This window comes from Eurypyga helias, unplaced genomic scaffold (assembly GCF_000690775.1).
Source record: "Eurypyga helias isolate BGI_N326 unplaced genomic scaffold, ASM69077v1 scaffold3399, whole genome shotgun sequence".
Lineage (NCBI taxonomy): Eukaryota > Metazoa > Chordata > Aves > Eurypygiformes > Eurypygidae > Eurypyga > Eurypyga helias.
Window position 1 is genome coordinate 15,951 of NW_010273746.1, and position 14,228 is coordinate 30,178.

Here is a 14,228-nt window from a genome sequence, read left to right on the forward strand (position 1 = left end):
TTACTGAAGTTGTCTCCTTGTTCTGTTTCATAGTCAGTTTTAATTTTTGTCCCTTATGAATCTCATTTAAGTGTCTGAAATAACTTTCTTATTTTAAATGGACCAGAACTTTCATTCAGTCTTGCACTTAATTTGGTTATGATAACCAAAATTTACTTTTAACTTAACTAGGAAAAATCACCGTTAGAAAACTGATTAATTTTATTTCCGTGGAAAACAATATATTCTTGATATATAACATCTTTCTTTTCCTTTTCAACAGGCACAACAAAAGAAGGAAGTTCTATGTAGATGCCCGATGCCACCCTCAAACTATAGCAGTGGTCCAAACTAGAGCCAAGTAATGTTTTTCTCCATTTTCCACCATATCTTTTGACTTACAATGAATAATTTTTAAAGTCTTCACCATATACCTAATATTTTTGGAATATAGGATTATGCTTTCTTTGTGAAATAGAAGCAGAAACCTGTTAACATTTGGCGTTGGTTCTACTTTTCCCTTCAAATACAACTGCAAAGTAACTAAAGATATTTTAGAAAGAACTAAGCATCTCATGAAAAGAAAATATTAAATTTTCCTCTTAAGTCATTTGTGCAGATATATACATTTGGTTATTGAATTCAGTCTGGTCATTTTTTACAAACTAGGAAATTAATTGCCTTAGATAGCAAAGATTCTCTTTCAATGTTAAAGCTAAATCCATTTTAAGCTGACAGTTTAAAGTAACCATCTTCTAAAAACATGACTTAGTTGTCAAAGTGAAACATGCTAAAACAGCAAAATATTTATATCAAGGAGCTTATGCATCCTCTGCTCTGCTTTGCTCCATATTTCTGATGGTGATCTCAAATGCAATTATTCTTCAGTCCTAAATACCATGACATGTAACTTTCGCAATGTTGAGCACTGCAAAGCACATTCAACTCGCTGTATGTTAAAGAAAAGTGTCATATATAAGTCCAGGAGACCATCATACTAAGTATAACTACAAGGCAGAAAGTGGTTTGAATATGTTGTCTTCTGCATGTTTTTGTTCTCCAGTTATACGGGTGTTATTACTGAGCTCAAATTACCCCATGAGATGGATTTCAGTGGAAAGGATGTCAGTGGAGTATTATTTCAGTACCCGGACACTGAAGGGAAGGTGGAAGACTTCTCTGAACTTGTTGAGAGAGCTCATCAGAATGGGGTAAAGTAAATTTCATTGGCCTGTCAGATTTCAATTTGATGCATCAAACAGCCATAGTCTTAAAAAAATGTTTTTACATGAGAGAGCATCTGAAGCATTAGTCTTCAGCTCCATGGAATTGATAACCATTACAATCACTACACCTCAGCTCTGTGCAAGTGCTGTGGAAGTGTTTGAAGCTGTATCTTACTCAAACTTAGCTCCCATGCAAACACCATTCCTTCATAAAAGAGACTGACTGCTCTGTGCACTTCTGTTATCAGGCTCTTGCCTGCTGTGCTACCGATCTTCTGGCTCTCTGTATTCTGAAGCCTCCTGGAGAGTTTGGGGTAGATGTTGTCTTGGGCAACTCCCAGAGGTTTGGCGTGCCACTCTGCTACGGGGGACCCCACGCAGCATTCTTTGCCGTCAAGGAAAATCTAGTGAGAATGATGCCGGGCAGAATGGTGGGCGTTACGAGGTAAGGGCTCCCTTCGTTGTTAGTGTCTTCAGGGAACATCAAAATAAAACACATTCTGACTATCTTGTGCAGCCTTTATGAATAAAAGCTGACCATGGTCTTGTACTCAACACCTTTTTCTTGAAAACTGGGAGAATAAAAGTTGCCTTCAATTCTTAGGAAGCAAGCTTAAAGAATTGCATTTGTGTGGAATGAAACTGTGAACTGTCTATAGTGCTTGCACCAATGTGGGATGAAGAGATAACCAAGACAGCAGAGAGGATCAATTGTGATGTCATGAGGCTTTGCAAGCTAATTTATTCAACTTATTCTGTACTGTTATACCTTTTTCTCTGGTCATTAAAAACATAAATAGGAAGAAGTAGAATTAGTACACCTCCCAGATAATCAAAAATGAACTCAGTGTAGTTCAAATTTTAGTCAAGCTTGATCAAAGCAGAGGAACAGTGTGCAAAAACTTACCTCTAGTTCTTGTTATTGGTGACATATTTTGAATTTTGACAAGATGTCTAACTGGGAATAGTAGAGATGCGAAGTAATTGTCACTGGGAAGACGGTGTATCTTTCTCACAGAAGCTATTCAGAGCTATGTCAGTAACCAGAATAACTAATGACACTAACACTTCTCATTAAGTTTAGAAATATTCCATTTGTATAGTAATATTCCTTCAAATATATTTTTAATTTACTCATAATTTTGAAATCTGATCCCCAATTCAGACTAATAAAATCTTTTACAAAAGAGGAGTCGTATTTATCAAGGTCATGCTACTCCTGCTCTGTAACTACACCTAGCTTAATATTTTTTATCTACTTTCATCTTTCTGCATCTCAAGAAAGTTGGAAAAGAAGATGTTAAAATGGAAAAATCTACCGTGCATTCTCAGCGCAACTTTCTGCCATGGATTTTTTTAAAGTTTTTGTTCACAGGATGACAGAATTACTGAGGTTGGGAGAGATCTCCGGAGGTCATCTGGGCCAACCCCCCTGCTTAAGCAGGGTGACCTAGAGCCAATAGCCCAGGGCTGTGTCCAGATGTCATTTGAAGCTCTCTAAGGAAGTAGACTCCACAGTTTCTCTGGGCAGCCTATGCCAGGGCTTAGTCACCGTCACAGTGAAAAAGCGTAACCTCATGTTCAGGAGCAACCTCCTGTGTTTCAGTCTGCACCCACTGTCTCTGCTCCTGTCACTGGGTGCTGCTGCTAAGAGCCTGGCTCTGTCCTCTTTACACCCTCCCTCCAGGTATTTATATACATTGATGAGGTCCCCCCTGAGCCTTCTCTTGTTCGGGCTGAACAGCCCCGGCTCTCTCAGCTTTTCCTCCTAGGAGAGATGGTCCAGTTCCTTCAACATCTTTGTGGCCCTTCAGTGGACTGTCTCCAGTACATCCATACCTCTCTTGCCATGGGGAGCCTGGAACTGGACACAGCACTCTAGGTGTGGTCTCACCAGGGCTGAGGAGAGGGCGAGGACCTCCCTGACTTGTTGGCAAAGCTTTGCCTAATGGAGCCTGGACACCATTCACCTTCTTTGCTGCAGGGGCACATTGCTGGCTGACGTTCAGCTTGGTGTCCCTCAGGGCCTTTTCTCCAGTGGGGTGGCCCCAGCATGCAGAGGTGTGTGTGGGGGTTCTTTACCAGGTCAGCACTGTGCACTTCCATGGGGTTCCTGCAGCCCATTTCTCCAGTCCTGGATAGACTGATGATAAACTAAGCTGTATAGTTAAAATCTCCAAACAACTGCTAGAGTAAAAATTATTCAGATGTCATATAACTGGTGCACAAGTGCTTGAGGTGAGTTGTCTAGCTGTTCAAACCCACACATATGTACATATATGTATTTTCTATGTATGTACATAGTTTGTCTGTTTCTTTTTGTGGCTGTTCTGCAAGTTTTCATAGCTTTGAAAGATACTAGTCTGGCTTTTCCCTCTCTACTTGTAACATATTAGGAACCCTACAAAAGCACCTCTGAAAGGATGGATTGGCCAGAGCCCTCCCAGTTATCTCATGCAACCTTGTTGGACAGGTTATTTTTAGTGAAATACACACTCAACATGCTCTTACTTGACATAATTGGAAAAGATGCTGCCTTCTCAGTGTTTGTTCAAGTTAAATTCTGGATTACTATTCAGTTAAAAGAGTTGCAATAATCAGTGACGTTTTAAGGCAAACACCAAGTTTTGGTGTAGTATGCTTAGAAAACTCACTGTGTGCTCTACCTGACCAGACACATCTGTCAGCTGTGGTGTAAAGAGAAATCTAGAGACTTTAATCTCACTCTCTGTTTGATATCTCACCTGTCCTGACTTACACTTTACTCTCTCCAACACCTTTCTGTCTCTGAGGGTAGGTAACTAGTTTCAGGTTAGCATGCAGAGAGCCCAATGTCTTAAATTACTGTGATTTTAAGGTAACAGAAGTGACATTTTTGCTTGTGACTTAGAGATGCAAATGGAAAGGAAGTGTACCGACTTGCTTTGCAAACACGAGAGCAGCATATCAGGAGGGATAAAGCTACCAGCAACATTTGCACAGCACAGGTAATTTGTCATGCTTTTATTTTCAGCAGTAGAAAGGAAAAAGTTAAACCGTAAGATTATAGACCTAACATCACTGTAATTTGAGTTAGCTTTACTTCTGGGACTTCTTACTAGAAAAATGAAGAAGGTTGGAATATTCTGGTGTTTGTGCATTTCTTTTGAGTCCTTTGAAAAATGGAACCCTGCTTGAAAAGAGGGTATTAGTATCTGTTTCCTTTCATGAAGACTTTAGCACTGAATTTGTGCAATGTCATGAGTTCAACTGTCCATCAGTCCATCTGAGATTTCTTAATAGAAGGGAAGGGAATTCTAATGATCTGAAATGGTCCACCCAGGGCAAAAAAATCAATTTTTAAATTCTAAAACTGCTTGTTCAGATTGTCATAACTTATATTTTTGTCTGTGTGATTTAATGCAAAAAATACAACATCTTCAAAGAGCTGTCTTTACAGGAAAATACCATGATTAAGTGGGTAATTATCCAAAATAGTTATCTTCAGCATGCCTCCACAGACCTTCAGCCAGACAAGTTCATAACTCTTTCTGCTCCTACCGATGCTTGGCTTATGTTCTTAATGTTGTGCCAGATCTTGAGGAGGGATTATTAATTAAAATGATCTTAATTGCTTAGTACTAATGAGGTATTCCATAAATGTTTTGTTCCAATCCTAAATAATTAGTTTCATATGAGACTAGCTTTAATTGAGGGTCTTCAAACATTTGTGTTTCAGTAGCTGAATTTAAGTTCATGTTAATTGCTGACACAGTTACATTTCAAAGGTCATTGAATGAATAGCAAGGGCTTACAGTTTCATAAAAGTATTTGCCTTTCCCACCTTTTATGATTTTATTTATTTAATAGGCAACATGTAATCAAGTATAACATCAGCTGAGGATATGTGGTTGTCCCTGGGTCATAAAGAAACTTTCCACTAAACTAACAAGAAGTATTCTTTGATGATGATGATCATAATAACAACAGCAACAACAATAGCAATAATGCCCTAAACTGTATTTGGATCCTAGGCTCTTCTGGCTAATATGGCAGCCATGTTTGGTGTATACCATGGGTCTGATGGATTAAGGCATATTGCAAGACGGGTACACAATGCGACTCTAATCTTGGCCGAAGGTGAGTATTTAATGCTTGCAGAAACTGTTCTTAAATCCTTACACTTCCTTAAATAATATGTCTTCTTAAATAAACTTACTGGTTTTTTTGCCAGCTGGTGTGTGTTACCTCCAGAGAACATTTTAATACATAATTCATAGGTAATGATTATTTGTACTTCTGAAAATTACATCCAAGAATTAGCTACCTATGTGATAATGAGCTTTCAAGCGTTACTCTGTTTCCTTGGGAAACTAACACAAGTCTAATCAGTGAGTCTCTGGATGGTAAGATTCAAATGCTGTTTTCCAGCTGAAAGCTCTGTACTTCACTTACTGGACCATCCTAGTTTACACACAGAAATCCACACAGAGTATTAATAACATATCGAAAATAAATAATAGATGAGATAAAAGAAATAGGAAAATTTCAATTGAGTGGAGTATCATACCTGCTGTGAGCACTGAAATCCCAAAGTTTAACAGCTGACCAAAAGCATGAAATCTGTAGCAGAAAATAATGATTGCAGCTGGACTGTCTGGTCTGGTAGGGTTTTTTTACTGGAATGACTATCATTGCTGCCAGAAGGAGTTATGGGGAAATGGAATGCTGGGAGCTGAGGAATGATTACCACAATTATCCATGCTTTATTTGCTAGCTTAGCCGAAAGACCTTTTGCTGCTGCAAAAAGCACTAAGATTTTAAATTTCATTATGGCGAGCTCCATGACAGTTATTATCCATTGAAAGCCAATCATATCCTGGGCTGTATCCAGAGAAGCTTGGCCAGCAGGTCGAGGGAGGTGATTCTGCCCCTCTACTCTGCTCTGGTGAGACCCCACCTGGAGTGCTGCGTCCAGCTGTGGAGCCCTCAGCATCAGAAGGATATTGACCACTTGGAGCGAGTCCAGAGGAGGCCACGAAGATGCTCAGAGGGCTGGAGCACCTCTGCTATGGGGACAGGCTGAGAGAGTTGGGCTTGTTCAGCCTGGAGAAGAGAAGGCTCCGGGGAGACCTTATTGCAGCCTTCCAGTACCTGAAGGGGCTACAAGGAGGCTGGGAGGGGACTTTTTACAAGGGCCTGTAGTGACAGGACAAGGGGTAATGGGTTTAAATTGAAAGTGGGGAGATTTAGATTAGATATCAGGAAGAAGTTCTTCATGGAGAGGGTGGTGAGGTAGTGGAACAAGTTTCCCAGAGAAGCTGTGGATGCCCCATCCCTGGAAGTGTTCAAGGCCAGGCTGGACGAGGCTTTGAGCAACCTGGTCTAGTGGAAGGTGTCCCTGCCCATGGCAGGGGGGTTGGAACTGGATGGTCTATAAGGTCCCTTCCAACACAAACCGTTCCATGATTCTATGATTTATAATTTTTTTTCTATTCCCAGTCTTGCAGTTTTGTACTTATTGCATTCATATACCAATTTGTCTACTGTGTATACTACAGATTTGAAGTATTAGAAGGATTTTACCTAGATGCAGTCTGCATTATTAATTAGGTCTGAATCTGATTTAGATGCATTTCATGCTCAGTGACATTTGACTAAAAGACTGGTGACTGCTGCTCTGTACACAAGGGGAATATTATGTTGAAGCATTTACCTATAGAATTGATAGTGTTATTATGTGTAAGCAAGCAATAAGGTACACAGCTAATTAACTTACTGTTTCTTTATAGGTCTCAGACGAGCTGGTCATAAACTACATCATGATCTATTCTTTGATACCTTGACGATCACCTGCGGATGCTTAGTTAAAGAGGTTTTGGACAGGGCAGCTCTTAGAAAGATAAATTTTCGGGCCTATAGTGATGGCAGAGTAAGCAACTCCCTAAATCTTTCAGAAATTTTGTAGCATGACTTTTTCTGCATTGTTTTTTGTCATTACGTATGCTAAACAGAAGAAAATTATGTAAGACTTCTTGTAATTTGTTTGGATACAACAGTCAATTATGAAGATAATATAAAGAATAAATTTAAGTGATGTAGTGAACTTCCAGAAATAATGATTTTATTTTCATTCTATGTCTATTTAAAAACATTATCTAATTGTTTCATGTTAAATATGCCACTAAGGGCTAAAGGGGAGAGTCTCCAAGTCTTAATGATGAAATGCAAGGTGACCTCAGGAAGTCAGGTCCTGTGGCACTGTTTAAAGACAGATTGAAATCTAAATCACATTTTGGGAGACACTAAGAATGTTTGGCAAAGTCTAATCTTTACGTAAAATGGAAAGTGGGGAGGGGGAGGTCTAGCAAAATGGGCATTTTTTCTATTAAATGGAAAACAGAAACATTAGAAGTGAGGTCACAAGTCTTGAAGGTTGTGAGCCATCTGGCTTGGATGATTTAGCAGGGGAAAGGTAGGAACTGGAAGGTTTCATGTAAATAAAATAAATTTATGTGTCTATTACCTAAAATGAAGTGACATTTACATACCCTTGGGTAGGTTGATTTTTTTCTTTTTTATTTTTCCTGTGTTTCTGGAATAATTTTTCTTGACCAGAACAAATGTACTATGCCTCTGGAATTAAGGTCTTTGAGTAATTACTGTTGCTTTTATCCATAGATTGGACTATCACTTGATGAAACTGTAAATGAGAAAGACCTAGATGATATACTATGGATTTTTGGTTGTGAGTCTTCAGCTGTAAGTAGTCAATAGATCATATGGGTTAAATTATCTGAATGTTTCAGAAGTTTAGTGAAAAGCAAAACTGCTCTAGGGACAGTGGGTGTCAGTATGATGACCATTTGTTAAATACTGAGAATTTCAGATCCTCTCTTAAAGAAACAGGCAGTATGAGGTAACAATGATCTATGTAACCAGGTAATGCCATTTCCTGATTGTGAGTGACACTTAGTCCTTTCAGTCAGTTTGGATACCTTGCATTTAAGCTGCTGTTTGTTTTGTGAGGGTTAGGACATGACAGTCAATCACTTCTGTTCCACTGGAATTTTTGTTACATATCACTAGTAATTAGCAGGTTGGGGTTTTTTTTAACTTCAGGAGCTGATTAAATATTGAGTTTAGGTGGTGGTATAAGCTAGTTCTGATGGAAATTGAATGTAAAAATAGAAATTTCTCTGAAAATACTTGACTCCATGTTTCTTTGTGTCAAAGGAGCTAATTGCTGAGGGTATGGGCGAGGAAACCAAAGGCATCCTTAGCACACCGTTTAAGAGAACTTCCAAGTTCTTGACACATCAGGTTTTCAACAGGTTTGTGAAATTGCTCTGTATCTGATATTTGAATGGAATCTGAAAACATCTCCTCTCAAAAGTGGTACCGGAGTCAGTTGAGGACAGTTTTGTAGCTGTCTTCACATAGTCACACGTTACTCTGAAATAATCTATTTAGTAGCATTTTTAGATATATTTCACATTTTAAACAAGCAAAGCAGTATTCATGGTCACATGGGGGATGTGTTTTCCCATTAATCTGCTACACTCTAAAAGCTATTATTTGAATGCATAGTATCAGCAGACTTAGTAGAACCTTTATATTCCATATTTACTAATAACATTTCTGAGTGAATGACAATAGGCATTTTTCATCCACATTGCTATAGCAAGCATAAAGTATTGTAAAGTAAAGTAAAATATAAAGTATAAAGTATAAAGTAAAGTAAAGTATAAAGTAAAGAAGTACCCAGCATATATTAAAAATTTTCCTCAGTATGAATTCTTTATTTATGGCTTTTCCTATGTTAGAGCACAGATCAACCAGCTGGTATAGCTAATCTGCTTGCCTTAACACCACATTTTGTGTTCTCCAGCTATCACTCTGAGACAAATATCGTGCGATACATGAAAAGATTAGAAAACAAAGATATTTCCCTTGTTCACAGCATGATTCCTTTGGTAGGTATTTAAAAAAAAAAAGATAAAAAATAGGTATTTACATACGTATTTATATATTTCTATAAATACTGACAAATCTGTTTGTATTTTTAGGGGTCCTGCACAATGAAGCTCAATAGCTCAGCTGAACTTACAGTAAGTTGCAGTAATAATATCTTACTTGAGACCCAAATGAATAAGCTATCTAGCCAGTAGAGAAGACTGCTACGGAAACGTACTGCAGCTGAGGAGGCAGTTTCAGAAGTAGCTAAAGTCATCATCTCCATTTTCTGCTAGGAAAATAGCTCCGGAAAGCACATAGGGGTGCAACAACAGCAGGAGAGAGAGTGGCTTTGAAGACTCCATTCTGAAAAAAATTAGGAAAATAATTTTTTGAATTAGGTATCTCAGTCCTGATCCCTCATGAGGTCTTGCAGTATCTACCTTCTACCTGCTTTAGAAATCTTACAGTCAAATCCTCAGAAATATGGAAAGAGCCAAGTGGGACTGGTTCTTTGTTTGCTGTTTCTTAGGACAGCACTCATTATCCTCAGGTGAGGAGCTGGAGTGCTGGATATCTTCATTTTTCTAGCTGGTAGCAGATGAGGTAGAGCCTTAGCTGGGCTTTAGGGTACCAAATGACTTTTTGACTCTGAATGAGCTTCCTCTGCTCTCTCCCCATTGGCTTCTCTCTTTGATCTTTCACTAGGTTTCCTTTGTCCCCTTTCTCTCACTGCCTTCTCTGTCTTCTCCCTTCACCATTTTCTGTCTTGTATATTCCCTTCTAATTAAAATGGATAGAAACAATACCATTTGAAACAAACTGAGTGTTATGTACTATTCCACATGACTCTTCTCTGTTTGGCTTGTGATCCTACAGTTCTACATAAGGGTAAGTGACCTAGAAGGAGAAACCAAGGATTTTTAAGTATCTTCAAAATGACAAAAAAAAAGATAATGGAAATCATAGTGTCATAGAATCACAGAATCGCTTATGTTGGAAAAGACATGTAAGATCATCAACTCCAACTGTTGACCTAACACTGCCAAGTCTACCATAAACCATGTCCCTAAGCACTACATCAGCGTGGCTCTTAAATACCTCCAGGGATGGTGACTCCATCACTTTCCTGGGCAGCCTGTTCCAGTGCCTGACCACCCTTTTGGTGAAGAATTTTTTCCTAATACCCAATCTAAACGTCATTTCCTCTTGTTCCATCACTTGTGACTTAGGAGAAGAGATTGACACCCACCTCTCTGCAACCTCCTTTCAGGTAGTTGTGGAGCATTAGAAGGCCTCCCCTGAGCCTCCTCTTTCTTCTCCAGGCTAAACAACCCCAGCTCCCTCAGCTGCTCCTCACAGGACTTGTGCATTAGACCCAGCTCCGTTGCCCTTCTCTGGACACACTCCAGCACCTCAGTGTCTTGTAGTGAGGGGCCCAGAATTGAACACAGGATTCAGGGTGCAGCTTCACCAGTGCAGAGTACAGGGGGACAATCACTTCCCTACTCAGTGCAGGACCTGGCTCTTGGCCTTATTGAATGTCATACAACTGGCCTTGGCCCAAAGATCCAGCCTGTACAGATCCCTCTGAAGAGCCTTCCCACCCTCAAGTAGATCAACACTCCCACTCAACTTGTTGTCATCTGCAAACATACTGAGAGTGCCCTTGACTCCCTCCTCCAGATCATTGATAAAGATATTAATCAGAACTGGCCCCAGTACTGAGCTCTGGGGAACTCCACTTGTGACCGGCCACCAGCTGGATTTAACTCCATTCACCAACACTGTTTGGTCCTGGCAATTCAGCCTGTTTTTTACGTAATGAAGAGTACGCCCATGAGCAACCAGTTTCTCCAGGAGAATGATGTGGGAAATGGTGGCAAAGGCTTCACTAAAGTCCAGGTAGACTACATTCCTGGATCGCCCTTCTGGCCCTTCTTCAAGATGTGCATCACACTGGCTAACCTCCAGTCAACTGGGGCCTTTCCGGTTAGCCAGGACTGCTGATAAGTGAAGAAAAGTGGCTTGGTGAGCACTTCCTCAAGCTCCCTCAGCACCCTTGGGTGGATCCCATGTGGTCTCATAGACCTGTGTGTGTCTACGTGGTGCAGGAGGTCACTAACCTTTTCCCCTTGGATTGTGAGGGCTTCATTCTGCTCAGGGGGGCTCAACTGGTCTTGTTACTAAAGACTGAGGTTAATGAAGGCATTAAGTACCTCATACTTTTCCTCATCATTAGTCAGTCTGCTTCCCTCTGCCGCCAATAAAGGATGGAGATTCTCCTTAGCCCTCCTTTTGTCACTAAGGTGTTTATAGAAACATTTTTTATTGCCTTTTACATCAGAGGCCAGATTAAGTTCTAGCTGGGCTTTAACCCTTCTAATTTGCTCGATGTATAACCTCACAACATCTTTGTAGTCCTGATTTGCCTGACTCTTCTCCCAGAGTTCATAAACTCTCCTTTTTTTCCTGAGTTCCAGGCAAAGCCCTGTTCAGCCAGGCTGCATCCTACAATGAGGCTGGGAACTTTTCTTGCTGCACAAAAAATGTTTGATTTTTATTTGTGTACAGGGCAACTTCTTACAGCACATGTTTTTTTGTTTTTAATAGCCTATTTCATGGAAAGAATTTGCCAACATCCACCCTTTTGTACCACTGGATCAAGCTCAAGGGTATCAACAGCTTTTCAAGGATTTGGAGAAGGACCTATGTGAGATTACAGGCTATGACAAAATCTCCTTCCAACCAAACAGGTAGGAAATTTTTTCTGAACATTCACTCTTTAACAAGATTCCAAAAACTTACGTCTAAAGAAAATGTGCAAGCCAAAAATGGAAGAATTTTCTAAAATTAAGTTAAAAAGAAATCATGAATGCAAAGTTATGAAAACAAGATTTGTTTTTTCAAAACTACAGAACCTTATTTTGTCATGTCTCTTTTAAAACTTTCATGATTTGGTCTTTTCTATCTTAATCTTTTTTCTCATGTTTTCCTCCCATTGAAGGCTGTTTTCTCCACCACTGCTTGCTTAAAATGGTAATGTTGCTGATGGCCTTCTATGAGCTAAAATTAAAGATCTGAAACAGGAATAAGCCGTATGAGCTGGCAAATACATATTTGTTGAAACTGATATTTGATGCACGAAGTTTGACTGGAGACTGCTTAGGATCTGCATGCTGGCTGAAATAAATAAATCAGAGCTGAATAAGTAGTGCTGCAGCCTGTTAACCACCATTAGTAGCTTTAATACAAAATGAGCAGCAAGGACTTACTCTACACATAGGATGTCACTGAAAGAGTTCCTATGATTCACTGCATACAGTTTCCTATTCATTTCAGCATTAGTTTGCTTCTCTCTAGTCGAGCACGTAGTCCCCTGCTAGGTGCAGAAATGGACATCAACTCAGTCACCACAAGATTTAACATCATAACGTAAGCACATAAAATGGCATAACATTTTTCATCTACTGTTTGCAAAAGAGGCAAAAGCTGTCCCTTTGTAATTTAATCCATGGGATGTGCTGCTTTTAGTTTGCTGACACTTGCCTAAAGCCATTGGGAAGGATGAGGACTGGAAAATTTTGAAGTTTCAATAGAGAGCTGGCACTTTCTGGTTTGTGGGCTGGTGTAACAGGGTTTGTGTTCCTCTTGCAGTGGAGCCCAAGGAGAGTACGCGGGTTTGGCTGCCATCAAAGCTTATTTAAATGCAAAAGGAGAACGTCATAGAACTGTAAGTGCGAGCCCATGTGCGGGGAAGATCTTTGGGTTGGAAGAGGGAAAAGGAGAGTTGATTCAGCATCTGGGACTCACCTAGAGAGAAATGAGGTTGTGTATCCTCATCTGTGACAAGCTTTTAGTATTCCCTGCTTCCTTCGTGGATCATGGGTACCATCTTAAGTGTCTTTTTTTTCTTCACAGACAGTGGGGAATGAGGAAAGGGGACTCCCTCAAAGGGTGATTGTACTGGGTCTGGCTGGGATGGAGTTAATTAACTTTCTCTATAGCAGCTCATATGGTGCAGTGCTTTAGGTGTGTGGCTAAAGCAGTGTCCATAAAACAGGATTGTTTTGGCTGTTCTGGAACAGTACTTGCACAGTGTCAAGTCTTTCTCTCTTTCCCACTCTGCCCTGCCCTACTCCCTGTTCCCCCCTATGAAGTAGGCTGGGGGTTAGCAAGAGTCTGGGAGAGACACAGCCAGGACAGCTGACCCAAACTGACCAAAGGCATGTTTTATGCCATATAATAGCATGCTCAGGAATAGAAGCTCAGGGAAGGGAGGCTGAAGCGGGGAATGTCATGGTTATGGCATTTTTCTTCCCAAGCAACCATTACATGTGCTGAGGCCCTGCTTTCCAGGAAGTGGCTGGACATCTGGCCATGGGAAGTAATTAATAAATTCCTCTTCTTGCTTTGCTTGTGCATGTGGCTTGCATTTTCCCTATTAAACTGTCATTCTCTCAATCCATGAGTCTTCTCACCTTACCTCTATTTTCTTATCCCATGAGAGACGGAAGTGAGTAGCTGTGTGGGTGTTTGGCCATTGGTTGGGTCAACCCACCACAGTTCTTTTTGGCAGCCAGCATGGGACATGAGGTAATGACAGTTTTGACCTGAGCATGTTGATTTGTTAATTGGCAGGCTCCTGTGTGGGTCACAGAGCTTGCTTGCTTTACTGTGTATTAGGGTCTAGGGCCTCCTAATGGCTGCTTTCCCCTCTTTCTTTTTGTCTGTGCTGCTCATCAACGTATTCCACTGTGCTTGGAAACATTTCGGTAAAAGCAATGGCCATGTACCTGGACTGGTATACGGCTCTCACTGTCATGCTGTTGCTGTGCTGCATGAGCTACCTTGTGGAGAGAACATGGTATTACACCTCCCTTCCTTCTTCTCTGGGGTTGATGTGTCCGGCTTTGTTGTGTGGGATCCTGAGGGTTTTTTTTTTTATATCCTTATGTTTGATCCTATTATCTAACACAGTTGATTTGTTGCTGGATGTGTGGATCCTGGTTTGGTCCTGGCATAAGAGTAAACAACTTACTGTTGAGCTGACAGAGAAAAGTGCCCTGAGGCAGTTGACCTCTGGGT

At 40.4% G+C, this 14,228-nt stretch overlaps 1 protein-coding gene across 1 annotated transcript in view; it reads left to right on the top strand.

Moving 5' to 3' along the window:
- The window catches only part of GLDC (glycine dehydrogenase (decarboxylating)), a 36,376-nt gene that overhangs the window by 7,367 nt on the left and 14,781 nt on the right, over positions 1–14,228 (top strand). Inside the window, exons 3-14 of the mRNA XM_010159564.1 lie at positions 263–340; positions 1,043–1,190; positions 1,454–1,650; positions 4,096–4,192; positions 5,219–5,324; positions 6,977–7,116; positions 7,866–7,946; positions 8,421–8,518; positions 9,076–9,160; positions 9,254–9,295; positions 11,754–11,896; positions 12,798–12,873. Coding sequence (XP_010157866.1) covers positions 263–340; positions 1,043–1,190; positions 1,454–1,650; positions 4,096–4,192; positions 5,219–5,324; positions 6,977–7,116; positions 7,866–7,946; positions 8,421–8,518; positions 9,076–9,160; positions 9,254–9,295; positions 11,754–11,896; positions 12,798–12,873 — 1,291 coding nt within the window. The remainder of the gene's footprint in view (positions 1–262; positions 341–1,042; positions 1,191–1,453; positions 1,651–4,095; positions 4,193–5,218; positions 5,325–6,976; positions 7,117–7,865; positions 7,947–8,420; positions 8,519–9,075; positions 9,161–9,253; positions 9,296–11,753; positions 11,897–12,797; positions 12,874–14,228) is intronic.